Source organism: Phocoena sinus, chromosome 8 (genome assembly GCF_008692025.1).
Source record: "Phocoena sinus isolate mPhoSin1 chromosome 8, mPhoSin1.pri, whole genome shotgun sequence".
NCBI lineage: Eukaryota > Metazoa > Chordata > Mammalia > Artiodactyla > Phocoenidae > Phocoena > Phocoena sinus.
Genome location: NC_045770.1, coordinates 104,104,226 through 104,125,365, shown reverse-complemented (window position 1 = coordinate 104,125,365; position 21,140 = coordinate 104,104,226). Strand labels below are relative to the sequence as shown.

Genomic DNA, 21,140 nt, shown 5'->3' with positions numbered 1-21,140 from the left:
GGAATCAGTGCACTGAATAGATTAATAATTTAAATGATCAAGCATCACCGCCACTGCCACCATCAAGTTCCAATACTTTATACAGAGCAGCTCCTCCAGGGTGGTTTTCTCTAGTTCCTGCGGAAAACATATTGGCCCCCAATTTAGCATTGGCCAGAATTCTGGTTTTGGTTTTTAGGTGCCACCAAACCCCGGGCCCTCTTTCTAGGGAGAAGGAAAAGCACACCTCCAACCTCCTCCCATAAGGCCCAGGTACCTGGAGTATGAAACGGCCAGGAATACAGGTTGAACAAAGACAGAAGAGAGGCCCGGTCCGGACAGAACTGGGTCCCACCTCCTGTTCAGTTCTCTTCGACCCACTGCTCCAGACATCGGGTTGTGAAAATTAAGAATCATCTCCACTGTAAAACACGACCGACGAGGATGGGATTCGAACCCACGCGTGCAAAGCACAATGGATTAGCAGTCCATCGCCTTAACCACTCGGCCACCTCGTCCCGCGTACAGCAGTCTTTTCCACATTCCTTTATCTCTCATCTCCGCGCCTCCAGGCACCCTCGCAGGCACTCCTTAGTACAGACGTGATGAGACCTAGAGGAGGGTGAGACGGCGGACAGAAAGGGGCTTTTTGTGTTCCTTTCCGCCTGCCACAGGCGGGAACCCGCGCCATCCTTCACCACTCTGCAGCCAAGCTCTGCCACAATTTCCCCTCCCTAAGTCGGGGACGAGCGCGCCGGGGTTTCAGGACGCGCTTGGTCCAGGAGGTCGCGCACTGACCCGGAGGAGGGGGTGCCTGTTTCTGGGAACCCAGCAGGCGCGGCGGAGTGGTGGCGGGCAGTTTCCAGCGTTTACAAAGCGCGCGGCGCGGGCAGAGGATGCAGTAGCTCCTCCCGGCGCACAGGGGGCGAGCTGGCGCGCCCGAGGCCGGCGCGGGCGGGAGGGCGCGGCTGCGCGAGGGGCTCGGCTCGCCTCGGCTCGCTTCGGCCGCGCTCGGCAGTCTGCGGTAAATCCGGGCTTGCGGCGGCAGGCGGAGGCTGCGACCCGGTGGTCTCTGCTGCGCGCCGAGAGCCATGCAGATGTCCTACGCCATACGGTGCGCCTTCTACCAGCTGCTGCTGGCCGCGCTAATGCTGGTGGCGATGCTGCAGCTGCTCTACCTGTCGCTGCTGTCCGGGCTGCACGGGCAGGAGGAGCAAGACCAATATTTTGAATTCTTTCCCCCGTCCCCGCGGTCGGTGGACCAAGTCAAGGCGCAGCTCCGCACCGCGCTGGCCTCCGGAGGCGTCCTGGACGCTAGCGGCGACTATCGCGTCTACAGGGGCCTACTGAAGACCACCATGGACCCCAACGATGTGATCCTGGCCACTCACGCCAGTGTGGACAACCTGCTGCACCTTTCGGGCCTGTTGGAGCGCTGGGAGGGCCCGCTATCCGTGTCGGTGTTCGCCGCCACCAAGGAGGAGGCGCAGCTGGCCACGGTGCTGACCTACGCGCTGAGCAGCCACTGCCCCGATATGCGTGCCAGGGTTGCCATGCACCTTGTGTGCCCCTCACGCTATGAGGCCGCCGTGCCCGACCCCCGGGAGCCAGGGGAGTTTGCCCTGTTGCGGTCCTGCCAGGAGGTCTTTGACAAGCTAGCCAGGGTGGCCCAGCCCGGGATCAATTACGCGCTGGGCACCAATGTCTCCTACCCCAATAACCTGCTGAGGAATCTGGCTCGTGAGGGGGCCAACTATGCCCTGGTAATCGACGTGGACATGGTGCCCAGTGAGGGGCTGTGGAGAGGCCTGCGAGAAATGCTGGATCAGAGCAAGCAGTGGGCGGGCACAGCGCTGGTGGTGCCTGCCTTCGAGATCCGTCGAGCCCGCCGCATGCCCACGAACAAAAACGAGCTGCTGCAGCTCTACCAGGTGGGCGAGGTGCGGCCCTTCTATTATGGGCTGTGCACCCCCTGCCAGGCGCCCACCAACTACTCCCGCTGGGTCAACCTGCCAGAAGAGACCTTGCTGAGGCCTGCCTACGTGGTGCCCTGGCAAGACCCCTGGGAGCCATTCTACGTGGCCGGAGGCAAGGTGCCCAACTTCGACGAGCGCTTTCGGCAGTATGGCTTCAATCGTATCAGCCAGGTGCTCATAAGGGAGACGGCAGGGGAAATGGGGCAGGATGGATGGTGGGGTCAGAGAGCTATGAGTGGCTCTGTATGGAAAAGAGGCAATGAGGCAGGAGGGATCATAGTTCAGGAGGTGGTTGGATGGTTGGAAGATCCAGGATGCCTCTAGAGGAATAGGAATGCTGGAGCGAGCAGGGATGTCAGTCTCTGCCCTAGGAATGTCATCAAATTTTGCTGACCTGTCTCTTCCCCCACAGGCCTGTGAGCTGCACGTGGCAGGATTCGATTTCGAGGTGTTGAACGAAGGTTTCCTGGTTCACAAGGGCTTCAAAGAAGCTCTGAAATTCCATCCCCAGAAAGAGGCCGAAAATCAGCACAATAAGATCCTTTACCGTCAGTTCAAACAGGAGTTGAAGGCCAAGTACCCTGACTCCCCGCGTCACTGCTGAGCCCTTCCCTCCCCTAGTCTGAGAAGTCTCAGCCTCCTCACTCCTTAGGCCGCCCCTCAGGCCTGACTGGGGTAAGAAATGTCACTCCACTTTACAGTGGTAGCTGTGGTGTTTGAACACTGGACTTGAGTATGGGATGCTGGGATCAAGTCCTAGCTTAACCACTAACTAGTTGTGTGGCCTTGAGCAAATCCCGTTCGCTCTCTGAGCCTCAGTTACCCCATCTGTTAAAGGGAGGTGAGAATACCTACCTCACAGAACGGTTGGGAGGTTCAGATGAGATGCTACATGTGAAAACATTCTGTAAGCTTCGTACAAATGTGAAGTATTATTAATATTATTACAGTATTATTATTGTTATTATTATTGTTATTATTATTAACACTCTTGGGTGGGTGGGCTGTAGGAGAGCAAAAAGTATGAATGGGGCAGAGCTGAGAAGTCTGAGTACTTAACAAAATGGGCATTTTGGAAAGAAATCAGTTAAAGGCGTTGAATTTAGTTCTTAGCTTTTGGGCAACTTCCTGGTTGTCTTAGGCCTCCGTCTCGGGGGGCCTAAGAGAAGGGATGGGTCTGCAGGCTCTGTGCGTGGGAGTCTGAGATCTGGACCCCTGAATAGGCTGGGCTGGGTAATTTGCCTACCGACTACAATGTGTAAATAAATGAGTGTTCACACCTTAAGCTGGCTCCGTTACTCTCCTGAACCGGGCGGGGTGGGGGAGCAGGTCGCGGGCTCTCCGCTTTCAAGCCGTGGGTGGTGGCTGCGGACCGAGGCGCGCTGGCGGCAAAGCAAGAAACGCACGAGGGCCTTTCCTGCCTGTTGAAAGCCTGTGTGAATTTCAGTCGGTTGCTATGGAAACCGGCCCGCGGTATCCCGGCATGCCTCGCCCCGAGCTGTCCAATTGTGAGCACTCCGACGGGCGCCTGCTGATGACGCATGCGGAAGCGTGGACAGGCTCTCGCCTAAGGAGAAGAGGCTCGCTCGGTGCTTCTGGGACCCCCGCGGCGGTGGCCAGTACCGGCAGCCTCTGGCACCTCTCAGGGAGTCTCGGACGTGAGGCCGGAGGCCCCACTCCCCGCGGGTGCGTAACGCCAACCCTGGCGCCTGGTTCGCCCTCTCCGGCCAGTGGGTCGGAGCGGCCCAGTCTCCAAGGCCGAAGCGGAGACTTAACCGGCCGGATGCGTGCCGGGGGCCGCGGGACCGGTGCTGGCCGTGGAAGAGCCAGTGATTGTCCCGCCCGCGCCCGCGCGTACGCAGATGGAGCGGGACGGGGGACTCTCGGCGCGCCGTAGAGGGGCTGTGTTGGCTTCTTCGAGGGTAGGGAAGAATCTTCCTTTCGAGGAGGCCTGCCCTCGACATGCTCACTTTCTGAGAGATAAACTGCCTGTACACAGTGCCTTATAATTTGCTTTTCCATTCCTTACCGCTTTCAATCTTTATTATTCTCTTTTTATACCCAAGGTAAGGAGGGGGAGGTTGTGATTTAATTCAGCTCACCCAGTAGACTGAGACTGCTGGAGAGACCTCCCCCAACCCCTCACCCTTTCTGGTCCGGAAAAGTAGGACTTACCTACCGCTGCGTCTTCCAAAATTAATATATTTAACAGTGAAGAGGAATTGCGAAGTTTGGGAAATGCAGGAACTGAGGCCTGAGAATGGGAACGATGAGGCTGGTTTGGAGAACCGAGGTTTTCAGGTCAGGGTCAGATCATTTGTGAAATCATTGAGGAATGTTTCGAAACTGTCTTCTAGGCTAGGCCAGTTAACTTACTTGAATTGACGTTTGCTACCACTACAGGGGCCGGGGGCTACCAAGAAGTAAAAGCCAATCCCTGCCCTGCAAAAGTTTGTTTGGTTTAATTTGTATTTGCAAATCCTCCAGTCATCAAATGAGTTAGTACTGTGCTAGGCGAATAAAGCGCATGTGCAGCCCATCCCTGGTGAGGCTTCCAGACTGGTTGGGGAGACAGACATGAGAATGGGCAAATAGACATGTAAATAAATAAGGAAGGGTGTCTACATGGAACTAAAGGACTACAAAAGAAGTGCCCAGACAAGCATATCACAGTGAACCAGAAGCCCCCAGGAGACAAAGAGATGATCTGTTGAGAAGACTATTTATTCTTCCTCTTGAGTGATCTTTTGGCCGCACTTGGCACTGTCACGTCTCCTTCATTCTGAAGTTCTCTCCATGCTTTGAGTTTTCCCTCCTCCATCTCTTGCTACTTTCCTTCTGTTTTGCAGGGGTTGCATCATCTGCCCCTTTGGTGACCCTGGGAGTTCCATCACGAGCCCCTTCTCACTCCACACATTCTGCCTTGCTGGTTGCACCCTCTCCCAAGGCCTGAAAAACTCACTATATGTGATGACCAGATCTCTGCAGCCCAGATTTCTCTCTGAGGCTTAGACCCAGGTGCCCCCAACCCTGCCCCTTCTCTCCTTTCGGGGTCTTTGCTCACGCTACTTACTCTGGTTAAATGCTCCAGCCCTCAACCAGCTCAGCTCATCTGTCTGGCCCATCTTCCTCTGCCCTCAAAACTGCAGCAGGCTCCAGGTCCCAGTTTAGCTGTCTCTCCCATAGGCCCCTCATCTTAATTCTTCTCACCCCACAGTAATGATCTGCTTCTTGGCCTCTCTCTCATCCAGGAACTTGTAAACTCCTTGAGGTCAGAGACTGTGTTTCTGTCACACTTGTGCCTGCTTCCTACCATGGTGTCTGATGGTACCTAGCATATATTAGATTTTCAATAAAGATTAAATGAGTGAATAAATGAAGGAACGCTTAACAGTGTTCAGTGTTGCTGAGAAGTCAACCTGAGGTAAGCACCAAAAAATATTGCCATTAGGTACAAGGAGGTCATCTGTTAACTCTGCAGGATCAGTTTCAGCTGAGAGCGATGATACAGAAATAGACTGGAACAAGCGGGAGGTGAAAGTAGGAAGAGCAAGGCCTGGAAAAGGTGGAAAACGGGGGGCGATTGAGTGGAGTGGGGTAAAGTTTTGTGTTTCTGCTTTTTCTATATGGTAGGAAATTCCTGAGCACATCTAAAGTTTCATGGGACAGAGCTGTCAAGAGGGAGAGTGGAGGATGCAGAAGATGGGAGCACTGATGATGTGAGGTCTTAGAGGAAGCAGAGGGAGATAGGATTTGAGCACGGTGAGAAGATGAGCATTGTAGAGTGTTCTCAGGAAGAGAAGTGGTGGCATCACAGGCAGAAGGGGCAGCACGGCGGGCGGGGAGAGCTGGGTAGGAAGTGCATGGTATATTTGAGAACTAAGCATTAGAAGGTGGGGTGAAGGAGCCGGACCAGCAGTTCAAGTCCAGTCTATGTAGGGCCTTGAAAGCCCCAGTCAGATGTTTGGGCCCAGTCCCACAGACAGTGGGGAGCCCACCCTTGGCCTTTCCCATCTTATGGATCGTCACCTTGGCCACTATTCCCGGGATTGGGATCACTAGCAGCGTCCAAGGGCATGGGCATTTCTGTGGTTCCCAGGCTTCCAGGAGATGTGCAGGCAGGGCCACTTGCACCTGCCCCACCCGGTGTGTGCCCAGGGTGTGGCGAGTCCAGTCTCCCCCCGCCCGGTCGTCTCCATCTGCAGTGAGGCTTGGTTTGACTTCCCAAGTGGCCACTTTCCCGCTCAGAGCTGTGGGCAGTGGCGAGTGATGGCTCCACTCCTACTCCCAGAGCCCAGATGCCCGTCCAGCCTCCAAGCAAAGACACAGAGGAGATGGAAGCAGAGGACGACTCAGCCGCCGAGATGAATGGGGAGGAGGAAGAGAGCGAGGAGGAACGGAGCGGCAGCCAGACCGAGTCCGAGGAGGAGAGCTCAGGTGAGCCCCACACGCCCGCGTGCCGCCCGCCCCCGCTCCGCCCGCCCTGACTGGCCTCTTGTCCCAGAGATGGACGATGAGGGCTACGAGCGCCGCCGCAGCGAGTGCGTCAGTGAAATGCTGGACCTGGAGAAGCAGTTCTCGGAGCTGAAGGAGAAGTGAGCAAGGGACCCTGGGGCCGGGCAGGGCTGGCTGGGGCCTGCTGTGGAGCGGGCGCTCCGCTCGTGTTTGACGGGCGAGCACACGGGTGCGCGGCTGCCTCTTACCTCCCAGGTTGTTCAGGGAACGGCTGAGTCAGCTGCGGGTGCGGCTGGAGGAGGTGGGAGCTGAGAGGGCGCCCGAATACACAGAGCCTCTCGGGGGGCTGCAGCGGAGCCTCAAGATCCGCATTCAGGTGGCAGGTGTGTGCCCTGTTCCCCTACCAGAAGCCATGGCTCTCTGTCCCCTTCCCCTCTCGTCCCTGCTCTGCCTCACCCGTGCCCCTGGCCCCCCTTTATGGGCCCCTGGGTCCCTGGCCAAGCAGGACCTCCCTCTCCCTCCCTCCACAGGGATTTACAAGGGCTTCTGTCTGGACGTGATCAGGAACAAGTACGAGTGTGAGCTGCAGGGAGCCAAGCAGCACCTGGAGGTGAATGTGCCGGGCGCTGGGCGCTAGGTGGGGACGGAAGTGGCTGCCCCGGCCTGCCTGGCTGAGCCACTCCGCCTCTTCTAGAGTGAGAAGCTGCTGCTCTACGACACCCTGCAAGGGGAGCTGCAGGAGCGGATCCAGAGGCTGGAGGAGGACCGCCAGAGCCTGGACATCAGCTCTGGTGAGGCGAGCGGCTGGCTGGGCACCCCTGCCCCAGGCCCTGTGCTTTCAGTGCCTGCCCCCCGTCTTGGCCTCAGCTTCCCTCCCTGCACAGGGGGGTTGTAAGAGGACCTGCTTCGTGGTCACTGTGGAGACTGAATGAAAGCAGCCAGGGAAGCGCCTAGCCCAGAGCCTGGCACACAGTGGGGACTCAGGAAGAGCGGGTCCCCTGCCCCCCTGCTCAATTTCCAGAACGGAGGTGTCATTCTGACACACGCACATGCCATGGCCAAGACCTCTCCATGTCCACAGGCCGACGTTCATACAGGGCACTGGGGAGGGAGGAATTATTATCGTACCCCTGTCCATGAAACATGAGGAAAGCGAGCCTCACAAAATCACGGTGACCTCTTTCCCAGGGTTGAACTCAGCTTCCAACCCCAAGCCCAGGCTTCTCTGCACTGCCCTGGTTGGGGTAGGGGCGCGAGTGATGGGGAAGGGCTGGCCTGGCCCGGGTGAGGGACGCAGGCTACAGGGGTGGGGCGTCCTGGGCTGGCCGGCACCCCAATCCTGACCCTGGTCTGGGGCACAGAGTGGTGGGATGACAAACTGCACGCCAGAGGCAGCTCGAAGACCTGGGGCTCCGTGCCGCCCAGCAAGAGGAAGAAGGCCCCTCTTGTTTCCGGTATCCTTTCCCCCACGGTGGCCCGAGCTGGGCGAGAGGTCAGGGCAGAGGAGGGTGGAGGGACACGGAAGACAGAGGCAGACCAGACTCATTTATGGTCATCTGGCACCCTGTGGCCGTGTCCAGTCAAATCCAGCCGTCAGGAATTTTTTGTGGGGTCCTCCTAGGCTGTGTGGACCGTAAAAAAGTAGAAACATCCATCCAGAGATTTCCCCGTAATTTCCGGAGTGAGCTCTCCTTTGAGGCCGTTCTGGCTTTCCCATGACGTCCCAGGCTTTCCCACCCCCATGCCTTTGCTGACTTCCCATTCTCCTATCGGCTGCCTTTGCCCGTGTGCCTGCTCAGTGCTCGTCTCGGTTGTTACTTCCTCCACGAAGCCTCTCCTGGTTTCCCCGCCAAAATGGCTATTTAGGTATTACCCCTGTACCTAAACTGGGGCACCTGCCTCCCATCTGGGCATGGTCATCTCTGCCCCGCCCCAGGCGTGCGTCCCTTTGGTCCAGGGCCTGCTGTGCCTTCCTCCCTCCTGGCACAGCAGCACGGAGTTGAATTGAATTGAATTCTCTTGTGCACCCCACCCCACCCCTCATATTCCTGCAGCAACCAGATTCTCAGGGCACTGACCTCCTGGTGGTGGGAATCAGCTTCACGCAGGGAGGGAGGGAAGAATCTGGACTGCAGAGACTTGAAGGGTGAATGGGAGGTGAGGGTGTGGAGACATCAGGGGGACAGAGTGGCTGGTCCCCACAGGGGAGTGTGAGACCGAAGGAGGGTTGTTTTCAGGACAGAGGAGACTAGATGTAGATGGGGAAAGGGGCCAGATCCCTGAGTGGGTGGCATGGACCTTGGCCTTCTGACCTTGAGACCAGAGAATAGGTGAGGGGAGCTGAGAAGTGGTAGGGTTGAGGCTGGAAGGCCCCCGTGGAGTGGGTGAAATAGGCCATAGCCATGCCACCTCTCCACCCTGCCGAGAACCTGGGGGCCAAGAGGTAGGAGGTGGAGCCTGAGCTCTTAACTAGGTCCTCGGCTCCCTGCCCCGCTGTCCACAGCACCGCCTCTTCTGAGTGTTGGAGCTCCCAGGCCAAGGCCCGTCACCTGCCCCCTCCACCAGGCTTCCTGCTTCCTTGACCCCCATTGCAGGCCCTTACATCGTGTACATGCTGCAGGAGATCGACATCCTGGAGGACTGGACAGCCATCAAAAAGGTGGGTCCGGTGCTGCCTGTCTCAGGATGGGGGCTGGCAGTGCAGCGCCCCCTCCCCAACCAGGCGCCAGCTTTGGTCTTTGCAGACTCTCCACGTGTGGACTTCCTGAGGGCCTGGGAAGCTCTCTGCTCAGCCCTCGGCACCCTCTGCCTTCAGCCCGGGTTCCCTGGCATTGCTTGAGCTCACAAGCCTCGTTTGGCCTGAGGCTGTTCTGGAGGAGGGAGTTCCTAGTCTACATCAGCCCCTTCCTTGTTGCAGGGCAGGTTTTGATGGGGGTGGGGGTAAAGGGAGGGCAGGAAGGCGGGAAAGCAGCTGGGCTGCCTGAGTCTCTGACAGGAGAGCACATCAAACCTTTGCCTAGAAGGGGTCTTATACCCCGGCAACCCCTCTAGTGCAGCCCGGACCCAGCAGCACCTCCACCTCAGAAAGGCTGATGGTGGAAGGGGGACTTGCCAAGCTGGAGGCAGGCTCTCAGGGGGGTTTTCTTCTTACCCACCCAGGCAAGAGCAGCCGTGTCCCCTCAGAAGAGAAAATCAGATGGTAAGAACCGGCAGGGTCGGGACTTCCCTGACGGTCCAGTGGTTAAGACTCCACGCTTCCACTGCAGGGGGCGCGGGTTCGATCCCTGGTCAAAAAACCCCACAAACTACCGGGGTTGTTCTTCCTCCCCCAGCCCAGCCTCCAGGAAAGGAGCCCAGAGGGAGGCAGGGTCTGTGTCAGATCAGTGGCCTGAGAGAGTCAGGACGGTCTGGGTGTGAGGGCATTGTGGGAGCTAGGGCGGGGGTGAGTAGTGGGGCTAGGTGATGGACCCGCCCTGCCAGCTCTGGTTAGGGAGGGTGGAGTGCTGAGCCCCAGCAGCCGGCCTGGCGGGCCCAGAGTACCAGAGACGCCCAGGAATCAGGGGTGTGGAGCTGACCTGTGCCCTCCTGGCCTTGCCTGCTCTGGGCCAGACTGAGGCCACTCCTCTCAGTCCCCCATATGAAGTGCCTGCTTCCCTCTTGGTTCGGCATCCTCTCACCTGCAGTGATTTTTCCCTTCCTGTGTACCCCCAGGACCTTGACCCTGCTGTTCACAGCCAGGGGGCCCTTGGAGCAACTGGCAGCAAACCCAGCATTTGAACTTACCTGCTGCAGAAAGGCAGACTGACAGGCCCCTCAGCGTCTGCTCAGCCAGCCCTGCAGTGCTGCTGTGGCCCTCCCCTCCAGCCGCCACTGGTCTGGACTCCTCCTCTGCCCCTCCTCGGGGCCCTGTTCAACTGTGGCCTGGAGCTGCCTTAGCCAGGCAACACTGTCTCCTCCATCCCCGGCCAGCCCACCACCTGCCCCCACTGAAGGTCAGCCTTCGCGGTGCCCTCCCTGATGAAGATGTGTCTCATCTTAAGCCAAAGCAACATCCTTTCTGCTGACCTTGGACCCGGCTCCCTAGTCACCGAGCCAGTGAGCTGGGTCCCACTTCACGGGAACTCTGGGCCAGAAATGATATTTGGGGGACCTTTGTGTCCTGGCTGTTGTTGGAGGTGAGAAGGCAGGCTCCCCAGGTCTTCCTGCTCAAGGCGGTTCCTGGTGTCCGCCTCCCAGATTTCAGGGACTGGAATTAAAACCTTTTCTGGGACTCTGGCGTGACCGGCGTTTGTCTGATTTACCTTGCAAGGGAATCAGGGCTCTCATGGAGAGTGCTTGTGACAGGCAGTCTCTTCTGGGGTCCCTGGTACCTCTTCTCACTGCCTGGCGGGAGCCTACCCACTCTGACTTGGGGTATAGGCTGGGGAAGGGGGGTTCTCCCACTTGCCTGCTCCCCAGAGGTGGGGGGCTGGGCCCTGGACTGCCTGGTGCTGGTGAGCAACGTCTGAAGCAACATGTGGCACAGGCAGAGCACGTGGCCTTGGGTGGGGACGGGGACTGGGTACTCGGTGCTTGGAGACTGGATCATGTCTGCACCTGCCCCAGTCACTTGGCAGATTGGCAAGGCAGGCTGGCAGAGCCTGTGTGCGTGGGAGGCAGCTGGCAGCAGCACCATGTTCTGACGACCTCACAGCCAGACTCCCCCCTGTTTAGCGCTGACTGTTAGAACCACCCCCAGAACCTCAGTTAAGCAAAGAGGTTAGTTTCCATGGAGACACAGCATCCTTTCTCCACGGCAACCTGAAATCCCAAAACGCAAGTTAAGCTCAGGAATGCGTCATCGGTGACCTGTAGGGGGCGCTCTCCCACAAGGCTGACTTCAAGACCGCGGACAGATGAGCAGTTGACCACAGACGTAAAGGTGCCCCAAAGGCGAGGCCTGTGGGGACCTAGATAGGCCCTGCTTAACCCCTTCCTGCCCACCTGTATGATTCGAGGAGGCTGGCAAGGCTTTAGGACGCACTGTGTGGAGGTGGTAGCCCCACAGCTGGGGCCCTCGGAGGGCCACTTGCGTGGAGACGATCCCTGCCCCCAGAGGCTGGGCCCAGAACAGAGGAAGCAGGCACTGCCCGGGCTGAGTGGACACACAAGAGTTAACTGGCGGCTGTGACAGGGCGAACCGCCCTCAGGAAGTGTTACTCACCACTGGGAATGTGAGTGTTCTTGCCTTGGGGGCTGGATTCTCTTCCTGAGTCCCCGGAGATACCGAAGGAGCTCCCAGCCATGGAAGCCCCTGGAGAGTCTGGAGCAGGCCTTCTCGGAGCCCCCAGCCCAACCAGCTTCGCACCTGGGCACCTGGAGAGAGAAAAGTTAGTGAAGTTGGAAGGGCAACCCGGTGGGGCAGGGGCGGGGGGACCACAGAGCTGGGTCTGTCCTGGGGCAAGGAGGGGGAGAGGGTTGGGCAAGTTTCCCAGCCCCTGGCCCCCTGCTCAGGTCTGGCGCCTGCCCCCAGGCCAGCCCAGGACCCGCTGTACGATGTGCCTGATGCCGGCGGGGCACCAGCAGGTGGGCCCCAGCAGCCCGGGCGCACCGTGAGCCTGCGGGAGCGCCTGCTGCTTACCCGGCCCGTGTGGCTGCAGCTGCGGGCCAACGCCGCGGCCGCGCTGCACGTGCTGAGGACCGAGCCCCCCGGGGTGAGTCTTCCCCCACCCCTGGGGCTGGTGGCCGAGGGTGGGAGGGAGCGGGGCTGGACGTGGAGGTCCTGAGCCTCCGACCCCTGTCGACTCGCAGACATTCCTGGTACGGAAATCTAACACTCGCCAGTGCCAAGCCTTGTGCATGCGGCTGCCCGAGGCCAGCGGCCCCTCCTTCGTCTCCAGCCACTACATCCAGGAGAGCCCTGGGGGTGAGAGGGACCGGCCTGGAGGGAGGGGCTGGAAGCCATCAGGGCAGGGCACCGGGGTTCCCCAGAGAACAACCTCACTTCCCGTCTCTCAGGCGTCTCCTTGGAGGGCTCAGAGCTTGTGTTCCTGGACCTGGTCCAGCTCATCTGTGCCTACTGCCACACCCGGTGAGCCTGCCTGCAGGGCGCCTGCTGTCCATGGGGCCCTGCTCCCTGGGATACCCTGTCCTCCTCCCACACAGACGCTCTCAGTGCCCACAGCCCGGAGCTTTCCTCACTCCTGACTTTTTGCTCCCCTCTCTGGCCTCAGGGACATTCTTCTCCTCCCGCTTCAGCTCCCCAGAGCCATCTGCCAGGCAGCCACCCGCAAGGAGCTGGAAGCCATCTCCCATCTGGGCATTGGTAAGGGCTCCCCTGCTACCCGTTGCTCAGATGGACAAGCTGAGGCCAAGAGGGAAAGGGAAGGCGTGGGCACACAGCCTGAAGCCCGTGCCTTTCCCTCGGTTGGGCCCCCTCCCTGAACCCCCTGAGGCCCCAACTTGTTTCTCTTCCCTAGAGTTCTGGAGCTCCTCCCTCAACACCAAGGCTCAGCCAGGCCCATCTGAAGGCCCACTGCTGCCCAGGCTGAAGCCCCGGTCCCCACAAGAGCTGGACCAGGGCACTGGAGCTGCCTTGTGTTTCTTCAACCCCTTGTTCCCAGGGGACCTGGGTCCCACCAAGCGGGAGAAATTCAAGAGGAGCTTTAAAGTGCGTGTGTCCACAGAGACCTCCAGCCCCCTGTCTCCACCAGCTGTGCCGCCTCCCCCAGTCCCAGTGCTGCCAGGGACAGCCCCCAACCAGACAGAAAGGTTGCCCTCTCGCCAGCTGCTGAGGAGGGAGAGCTCAGTGGGGTACCGTGTGCCAGCGGGCACCGGCCCCAGCCTCCCGCCACTGCCTTCCCTCCAGGAGGTGGATTGCGGCTCCCCCAGCAGCTCAGAGGAGGAGGGGGTGCCAGGGTCCCAGGGGAGCCCAGCAACCTCACCCCGCCTGGGCCGCCGGCGGCCGCTGCTTCGGTCCATGAGCGCTGCCTTCTGCTCCCTGCTGGCGCCCGAGCGGCAGGTGGGCCGGGCAGCCGCAGCGCTGATGCAGGACCGACACACAGCCGTGGGCCAGCTGGTGCAGGACCTACTGACCCAGGTGCGGGCCGGCCCTGAGACCCAGGAGCTGCAGGGTATCCGTGAGGCGCTGAGCCGGGCCCGAGCCATGCTGAGCGCGGAGCTGGGCCCGGAGAAGCTGCTGTCACCAGAAAGGCTGGGTGAGACTCCAGCCCGGGGCTCTGCCGGTTCAGCACCATCTCCCCATTCCACCCTCTCTGCCTCCCCACACTGCCAGCCTGTCTCTCAGTCTGTTCTGCGGCTTTACAAACCCACTTTGTCTCACCACCATTCAAGCAAATTCTGTCCACCGCCTGCCTCCCTGTCACCAAGTTTCCAAATCTTTTTTTAATTTATTATTTATTTTATTTATGGCCGCGTTGGGTCTTCGTTGCTGCATGCAGGCTTTCTGTAGCTGCGGCGAGCAGGGGCATCTCTTTGTTGTGGTGAGCAGGCTTCTCATTGTGGTGGGTTTTCTTGTTGCGGAGCACGGGCTCTATGCTTACGGGCTTCAGTAGTTGCGGCGCACAGGCTCAGTAGTTGTGGCACACGGGCTTAGTTGCTCCGCGGCACGTGGGATCTTCCCGGACCAGGGATCAAACCTGTGTCCCCTGCATTGGCAGGTCGATTCTTAACCACTGCGCCACCAGGGAAGTCCCAAGGTTCCTCCTCTCTTTCATCCCTCTCCTCTCCTGATCATGCCCTTCCTCCCAGGGACTCTGCCCCCCTGGTTCCCCTGACCCCAGCCTACCTCTCCCCTGCAGAATGCATCCTGGAGAAGTCGCTGCATCGCTCCGTGCTCAAGCCTCTCCGGCCCATCCTGGTGGCCCGCCTGCGGCGCCGTCTTTCTGCCAACGGCTCCCTGGGCCGCCTGGCTGAAGGCCTCTGCCTGGCCCGGGCCCAGGGCCCCAGAGCCTTCGGGTCCCACTTAAGCCTGCCCTCCCCAGTAGAGATGGAACAGGTGCGCCAGAAGCTACTGCAGCTACTTCGTGCCTACTCACCCAGCGCCCAGGTCAAGCGGCTTCTGCAGGCCTGCAAGCTGCTCTACACAGCCTTGAGGACCCAGGCAGGTATGCCCTCTCCCACCACCTCCCACTGGCTCCTGCCAAGTCAGAGGCAGGCCACCAGGCAGAGGCTCCAGGAATGGCACAGCAGGGAGGGGGAAAAAAAAAAAGGGTCCAACCCTCCCATTTCACAGATGGTAAAACTGGCCCAGAAAGCAGAGCATCCACTCCCCAGGCCTTGCCCCCTGGTTGCCATAGAGACCACAGTGCCCAAGGCCTGGCAGGCGGAGGGGAGGGTCCTTGTCTAAGATAAGTAGTGGATTCTGACCCTGGGGTCCCAGAGGAGCCTGAAGCTTCCTCCTCCACCACCCATAGGGGAGGGTGCAGGGGCCGATGAATTCCTCCCACTGCTGAGCCTCGTCCTGGCCCAGTGCGACCTTCCCGAGCTGCTGCTGGAGGCCGAGTACATGTCAGAGCTGCTGGAGCCTGCCTTGCTCACTGGAGAGGGTGAGGAACCCCACACACGCCCCTTCTGTCTGGGTGGGGCTGGGGCACCCTGACTGAGCAGAGGAGGCGGAAGGAGCAGGTCACTCACGCCCAGCCTGAGCCGCATTCCTCCCCTTGTGTCCCAGGCGGCTACTACCTGACCAGCCTCTCGGCCAGCCTGGTCCTGCTGAGTGGCCTCAACGAGGCCCACACCCTCCCGCTGAGCCCCTTGCAGGAGCTGCAGTCCTCCCTCAGCCTCTGGGAGCAGCGCCGCCTGCCCGCCACCCACAGCTTCCAGGTAACAGGACTGGCCAACCCCGGGGGGAGTCTGGCATTGTCTGGCGCGGTCCTCTCCTTTGCCCAATGAGACCCAGGAAAGGAGGGGGAAGGGGAGAGGCCAGTCCTGCATTACCCCACGACAGAAACAGCGCCCCATGCGTAACACACGTCCGAGCCAGCCTTTCTGGAGGCTGCGTTCCACGAGCCGGCACTGTGCTCAGTGCTCTGGCGGCTCAGCCTTGAATCTTCACAGAAACTCTGAAGTGGTATCATTATTATCCCCATTTTACAGATGAGGAAACTGAGACATGACATGGGGAGGGAAAGGGACACAGGCAGATCCTGGCTTCTGGCCCCCAACTGGACTCAGGCTTCCAGCCCGTGACCCCCATACCCTCCCATCTGGGCTCAGGCGTGGTGTCCTCAGAGCCAAACAGCATCTCTGCCCTTCACCCTCCTTCCATCCAGTCAAGGGACCCTTTCTAGCCTTGCCTAAGAGTCCAGATTTGATAGCCAGATCCTGGATCCAAATGCTGGCTCTGCTGCTTTTTGGCTCTGGGAGCTTGGGCAAGTTATATAACCTCTTTGTGCCTCAATTTTCTTGTCTATAAAATGGGGTAATAGTGTCTACCTCCTGGGGTTGCTATGTGGATGAAATGGGTTAATTTAGGACAAGTACTGAGGGCGCAGAGTAAGCGCCACCTGAGTAGGACTGTGAGGCTGTAGAGGCCTGCTGGGGCATCCTTCCAGCCTGCAGCTGTGACCCGCTAGCCCAGGCACATCCCTCCCTTCCTCAGAGCCCCTGCTCAGAGCTCACCTCATTCAAAAAGCTTTTGCCACTGGTTCTACCACTGGATATGTACCATCCCAGCCCTGTTCCTGCAGAGCTTCTACTGAGACCTCAAGCTTTGCGGCCAGATTCTCACCAGGCAGGACTGAGTTCTTGATTTTGCTTCTCCTGCACAGCACCTCCTCCGCGTAGCCTATCAGGACCCCAGCAGTGGCTGTACCTCCAAGACACTAGCCGTGCCCCCAGGGGCCTCGATTGCCATGCTGAATAAGCTCTGTGCCACCAAGTTCCGGGTGACCCAGCCTGACACTTTCAGCCTCTTCCTATACAAGGAGGAGGACTACCACCGCCTGCCCCCCGGAGCCCTGGCCCACCAGCTCCCCACCACCGGCTACCTCATCTATCGCCGGACAGAGTGGCGCGAGACCCAGGGCACCTCCCCGGGGGCTGCCACAGAGGAGGGCAGTGGGAGGCCAGAGGCAGAGGGCAGGGAGCAGGAGAAAGGGGGCCGGGGAGATGGGGACACCAAGGTCAAAGCCAGTCCCAGGGACAGCAGGGGAGAGTCTGAGACGATGGCCGAGGGGGGTGAGGACCAGGCCAGGGGAGGTCCTGCTCAGCCAAGGGGGCCAGAGGCTGAGGGAAGCCAGGCAGCAGAGGAGTAGCTGGGAGTGGGCAGAAGGGCCATTTGGGGCAGAAAACTCTGAGCCTGCTGGGAAGGCCTTTCAGAGCCATCCACCCCACTGGCCAAGGCACAGCCCCCTAGTCTTCCCCACCCCGGGCCGCTCCGTGTCTGCCACCTCCTCTGACTGTCTAGCCCTCTGATCACACCTGCTGGGAGGTGCCTGGACTGGCCACATCTGGGCACTGGAGTAAAGCCCAGGGGGTTTTGGGGAGGCCCCAGACGAAGGGCCCAAGGCCCCTTGGCCTCTCATCCTTCTCCCCCAGCTGGAGGCCAGCCGTCCCGCAGTGGTGAGTGTGCCCAACAGGGGACAAATCCAACAGGGGCCCGACCTCTGGCAGTGGAGGGTGGGGCTTCAAGGCCCTGAAAGGCCCCACCCACTCCTGGGTGTCAGGAGGATTTGGGGAGGCAGCAAGATGTCGGGGCCCAGTGCTGCCCAGATCACCTGGAGGCCAAGCACCTCCAAACCTCAGTGTCCTCATCTGTGAAATCGGGGTGCTACTGCTGCCCTACCTTCTCCCAGAAGTCTTCCATGGGTCAGAATGGATGGTTTTGTGGCAAAGCAGAGCTCAGACTAGGGGAAAGGGGAGGGAAGGAGGTTGGATGCTAGCAACACACATACACACACCTCTCCAAGGGTCTGTTCTTCACTCTCACAGAAGGGAGAGGCTCTCCAGGCAGCCCTGGGGACTGGGTCGGGTCCAGCTGAGAGAACACCCACGTCTGGTCTTTCCCAACATGGGAAGTCCTCCCAGGCACTGTGATGTCCCAAGGGAATGGGACAGAGGAGACAGGCTTCTGAAGTGAGGTGAGGATTCGGAAATCATCTTCTCTGCGCTTGACTCTCTTGGACCTCACAAGAGCTTTACGGGACACAGGGCCTGGCTTTTTACCCACTGAGGCTTGGGAAAGTGACTCCTAAGACACCACACAGGAGGCCATTGGGACCCCCACACCCAAACCAGGGGTCAGGTTCCAGCTGCTCTTTGTGTTCTAAACCACCAGTAAATTAACCCTCAAGGTCCGGTAGACCCCAAAGGGAGGCCCAGATCAGGCGACAAATGAGCAAAGAAAATACCAGCAACAACCACAAGGGGGTGCACATGGCTCAGGAAGCTGCCGAGAGGGTGACCTGATGGACGAACGCAGCTCCAGGGCAGCGGCAGTGTAGGTGGTCACGGGGTTTGCAGTCTGGCAGCTGCCAGGCAACTTGGGGGCAGTGCCAGGGCCAAGACCTCTGGCCCTCAGCTATCTTGGGAGTCAGGGGTCTGAATGAGGCCAGCCTCAGGGGACCACTCCCTGGGAAGGAACTAGCCCCTGGTGGAAGGAGGACCCTAGCCAGTCTCTGAGGTGCTCCCTCAGACACTGAGCACAAAGGGACATCGGCTCATATATCAGACATGACAACTGGAAGGTAGAAATCCTGGACATTGGGATTTCAGACCCTCCAGATACAGCCCAGGTTGCAGGGCTCCCAAATTTCTCACTAGGCCATCAGCAGCTCTAACTTCCCCCACTTCTACCCGCCCCCCACAAGCTTCTCGTTGGTGGGGATTCTCCCTTCACTCTTTTGTATGTCCCCCCCAGTCCCGCACCCACCCGAGTGCCCTGTACAGTGCTGGGCACTCCACAGGCGCTCAATAAATGTTGTCCACTAATTGGAGTTTGATAACTAAGAGGGAAGGGCAGTGGGGTGGGAGGTTAAGGGAGGGCTGGGTTCTGGGAACCAAACACAGGATGTCTCAAGTTCAGTCTCAGAGGAAGGACCTGGAATGGTTGCAGGGGGTGTTCAGAGAACCCCAGGGCCGGATGAAGAGCTGGTCTCATGGGAACTAGGACTGGCTGAGGCTTCTGGGCCCCTGCGAGGGGGCCTCTGCAAGCCCTTCCCACCTCTTTCCCATGCTCAGTCCTAATTCCTGGCTCTGAGAATTCAGCATGCCCCCAGCAGTGGCTCACTGGAGCACTGCCAGGCCCTGCCTGCTCCCTGAATCTTCTGGTTTACCTTCTGAAGAAATTCTGATGGGTTAGGGGTCCCGGCCAGATAAATCATCATGACCAAGGGTCATGAGACAGGGGTTGGGGCTCCAGGCAATGACAGGCTGGTCTAGAACTGATCTTATTGTCCCCATTTTATAGATGAGGAAACTGAGGCTTGCTCAGGCAAAGTGGCTTGTTACAGGGCAGAGGACTCAGACACCAGGTTCCGTGGAGCTTCGGATTCTGCAATCCTCCAAAGCAGAAGGAGTTGTTTACTCTTCCACTCAGCAATCTGTTGTGTCTGTATGGACCAAGCACCCGCAGCCCCAGCCAGAGGGAGACAGCTGTGATCTGGGCAGTAACAGCCTACTGTGCGCTCGGACTCCGTACTGCTCCCCCCCCCCCACTCCCACTACTGCCTTCCACCTTTGGCCTTCTGGAAGAGGAAGTCAGGGCTCTGAGAGCTGCCGTGCCAGTTCCAGCATCCACTGCTGCAGGGCAGGGCTGGAACCCTGACGCTTGGATCTCTGGAGGAGCAGCAGAGTCATTTCCTCACTTGGAAATGTTGCACTTATCACCTCACAGTAGTTCCCTGTGTGAGTTTGTTTATTGTCTGTCTTCCTCACTAGAAGGCCAGAGCCAAGTCGGCCTTGTTCCCTGCTGAATCTTGGGGGCCTAGAACAATGCCTGGCCCAGAACTGGCATGTAGTAAATATATGTGGAGTGATTGAAGACTCAGCCTAACTGTTCATCCCATGGCTTGGGACATGGGGCGGCACATCCTCCATTGCTGCCACCAGGGGGCGGGCGTGCCCCACTCCCAGTCACATGCCAGGTTCCCTTCTCTCCTGAGGCCACCCGGGGACCCAGGACATTCAGAGGACCTGTGCAGGACCTGGTGCCAGGAAGGGCCCTGGGACCGTCCTGCGAATGGGGATCCTGCTATTGGAGGCTGGGAAGGGAATGAGAGAGCGGCCTCTTCCCCCCAGGGCTCTCTGGCCAGGCAGGCTCAGGAGCCAGGCCTGTGGGGTGGCCTGAGAGAGGACCCTGCCAGGGTGATGAGGAAAGCGGTCATTGCGACCCACAACACCCTGACTCAACTTCAACACCCTGCCATGGCCTTGTGACCGCCTTCATGCCCACAGCTTAACACGCAAACAGCCTGACTCACATTTGCTCACAGGCTGTGTGACACCCTGCCCTGCCAGGGTCACCTACAGTGAAGCCTGAGCACCGCCACCCTTAACAGGAACACCCAGGGTGTTAGGACACCCTGACACTGTTAGCCATTCATGCCCTGCAGGATGGGACACAGTGACACACATTGGCCCCTCCTCTGAGCCACACCCTGACGCAGACATCCCTAGATCTGCAAACTCAGAGATACTCCCTCACACTCTCCCTCTTGGGTTCAGAATGTGACACCCTGAGGCACATACATGGAGACAGGCCAACACAGAGACATGTGGTGACCTGCTCCACAAGGACTCCCATGGCACGCTTACACCTACCCTTGCAGGACTGCCGCTGACACACCCAAGGTCCCCTCTCGGACATGCCTGCTGCTTCCCACGCTGCACAGGCATGGAAGTGCAGACGCACACACACAAACTCAGAGACAAGTGCAGACACACACAGAGATACACATACAACGTAACGACACACATACATTTTTGATGATGCAAAAGAGGTCCAAGTCCTTCTCCTGACTAATCTCACCCCCTGCCGTGGCCTATCCCTGCCACCACTCAGCTACCCCACCCCATGGTGGACCCTGCTGGGGGCTGGGAGTTGCTGAGAAGACCCTCTTGGGGGCGTGGTGACCCCACTGGCCAGGCAGAAGGCAGAGGCCGGCAGCACTGGGTGGGGAGGCCTGAGCTCATCAGATTCCAGTCTGAGTGATTCACGGGAAGTGCCTGGGGAAGCGGGGTGGGGGGTGGGGGGGACTGGTCCAGGGGCAGGGGCTTTGGAGGCCTGGGCGGGCTTCAGACCAGAGGGTCTTGGGTCCAGAGCAAGCCTCTGGTCTGGGAGGGGGGCTTCCCGAGGGGGTGGCCCAGGCTGAAGGGGTGTCTGCTGGGTCTGGCTCCTGGGAGGGGCTTAGGACACAGATCTGAGTCGCAGGATGAGACAATCAGTCCCTCCTGCCCACCCCGCCCATGGCCTGGGCCCCTGACCCCGTGCCTTCCCGGCCCCAGCAGCTGGGTGTCTTTAGCAGGGGTTAGGCCAAGGGTGGGGGGACAGGGGTGGGGTGACCTTCACGGCCATCTTGGCCCCTTGGGCCCTGGGGCAGGCAGCCCGAGTGGCCCCCAGAGGCCTCGAGGGTCTGGACCAGCCTGGCCCAGTCGGGGCCGACAGGGTTACAGACCCTCGCTGTCCTGCCAGGCAAGACCTCTGCCAGAGAGCTGAGAACGCGCTCTTGTCCCAGCGCCAGGGATGTTTTCCTGCTGAGATGCAGCCCTCTGCTCCTGCTGCCCCCGGAG

At 59.5% G+C, this 21,140-nt stretch overlaps 3 protein-coding genes and 1 non-coding gene across 11 annotated transcripts; 3 read left to right on the top strand and 1 right to left on the bottom strand.

Moving 5' to 3' along the window:
- Positions 1-415: 415 nt before the first annotated feature.
- TRNAS-GCU lies at positions 416-497 on the bottom strand. Its single transcript has one exon. It is a non-coding gene; the product is annotated as a tRNA-Ser (tRNA).
- A 477-nt stretch (positions 498-974) lies between these two features.
- B4GAT1 (beta-1,4-glucuronyltransferase 1) lies at positions 975-3,240 on the top strand. The gene is made up of 2 exons (XM_032640222.1): positions 975-2,126; positions 2,368-3,240. Exons 1-2 carry the CDS (start codon positions 1,071-1,073, stop codon positions 2,557-2,559), a joined length of 1,248 nt encoding a protein of 415 aa, XP_032496113.1. The 5' UTR covers positions 975-1,070; the 3' UTR covers positions 2,560-3,240.
- Positions 3,241-3,494: 254 nt separating this feature from the next.
- BRMS1 (BRMS1 transcriptional repressor and anoikis regulator) lies at positions 3,495-10,691 on the top strand. 4 transcript variants are annotated; one of them, XM_032640225.1, is made up of 10 exons: positions 3,495-3,641; positions 6,247-6,392; positions 6,460-6,550; positions 6,666-6,793; positions 6,941-7,020; positions 7,105-7,201; positions 7,772-7,864; positions 9,005-9,069; positions 9,570-9,609; positions 10,122-10,691. In XM_032640225.1, exons 2-10 carry the CDS (start codon positions 6,254-6,256, stop codon positions 10,127-10,129), a joined length of 741 nt encoding a protein of 246 aa, XP_032496116.1. In that variant the 5' UTR covers positions 3,495-3,641; positions 6,247-6,253; the 3' UTR covers positions 10,130-10,691. The 4 variants fall into 4 exon arrangements, with proteins under 4 accessions (XP_032496116.1, XP_032496115.1, XP_032496117.1 ...); XM_032640224.1 differs by lacking the exon at positions 7,772-7,864 and having other exon boundaries at positions 6,675-6,793; positions 8,914-9,069; XM_032640226.1 differs by lacking the exon at positions 7,772-7,864.
- Positions 10,692-11,255: 564 nt separating this feature from the next.
- On the top strand, positions 11,256-19,380 carry RIN1 (Ras and Rab interactor 1). 5 transcript variants are annotated; one of them, XR_004351199.1, is made up of 11 exons: positions 11,263-11,779; positions 11,923-12,103; positions 12,201-12,315; positions 12,408-12,480; positions 12,623-12,714; positions 12,869-13,606; positions 14,210-14,515; positions 14,825-14,956; positions 15,082-15,233; positions 16,181-17,491; positions 18,820-18,949. XR_004351199.1 is itself a non-coding variant. In XM_032641631.1 (10 exons), exons 1-10 carry the CDS (start codon positions 11,694-11,696, stop codon positions 19,174-19,176), a joined length of 2,232 nt encoding a protein of 743 aa, XP_032497522.1. In that variant the 5' UTR covers positions 11,256-11,693; the 3' UTR covers positions 19,177-19,378. The 5 variants fall into 5 exon arrangements, 3 of the variants coding, with proteins under 3 accessions (XP_032497522.1, XP_032497521.1, XP_032497523.1); XR_004351200.1 differs by lacking the exon at positions 18,820-18,949 and having other exon boundaries at positions 16,181-16,973; positions 17,343-18,361; XM_032641631.1 differs by lacking the exon at positions 16,181-17,491 and having other exon boundaries at positions 11,256-11,779; positions 18,820-19,378.
- The last annotated feature ends 1,760 nt before the right edge of the window (positions 19,381-21,140 follow it).

Coding starts and splice junctions, on each gene's coding strand:
- B4GAT1 (XM_032640222.1), top strand. CDS start 1,071: ATGCAGATGTCCTACGCCATACGGTGCGCCTTCTACCAGCTGCTGCTG. Junction 2,127..2,367: donor GCTTCAATCGTATCAGCCAG/GTGCTCATAAGG, acceptor CTTCCCCCACAG/GCCTGTGAGCTGCACGTGGC.
- BRMS1 (XM_032640223.1), top strand. CDS start 6,254: ATGCCCGTCCAGCCTCCAAGCAAAGACACAGAGGAGATGGAAGCAGAG. Junction 6,551..6,665: donor TTCTCGGAGCTGAAGGAGAA/GTGAGCAAGGGA, acceptor CTTACCTCCCAG/GTTGTTCAGGGAACGGCTGA. Junction 7,202..8,913: donor GAGCCTGGACATCAGCTCTG/GTGAGGCGAGCG, acceptor CGCTGTCCACAG/CACCGCCTCTTCTGAGTGTT.
- RIN1 (XM_032641630.1), top strand. CDS start 11,694: ATGGAAGCCCCTGGAGAGTCTGGAGCAGGCCTTCTCGGAGCCCCCAGC. Junction 12,715..12,868: donor CATCTCCCATCTGGGCATTG/GTAAGGGCTCCC, acceptor TCTCTTCCCTAG/AGTTCTGGAGCTCCTCCCTC. Junction 15,234..16,180: donor CCGCCACCCACAGCTTCCAG/GTAACAGGACTG, acceptor TCTCCTGCACAG/CACCTCCTCCGCGTAGCCTA.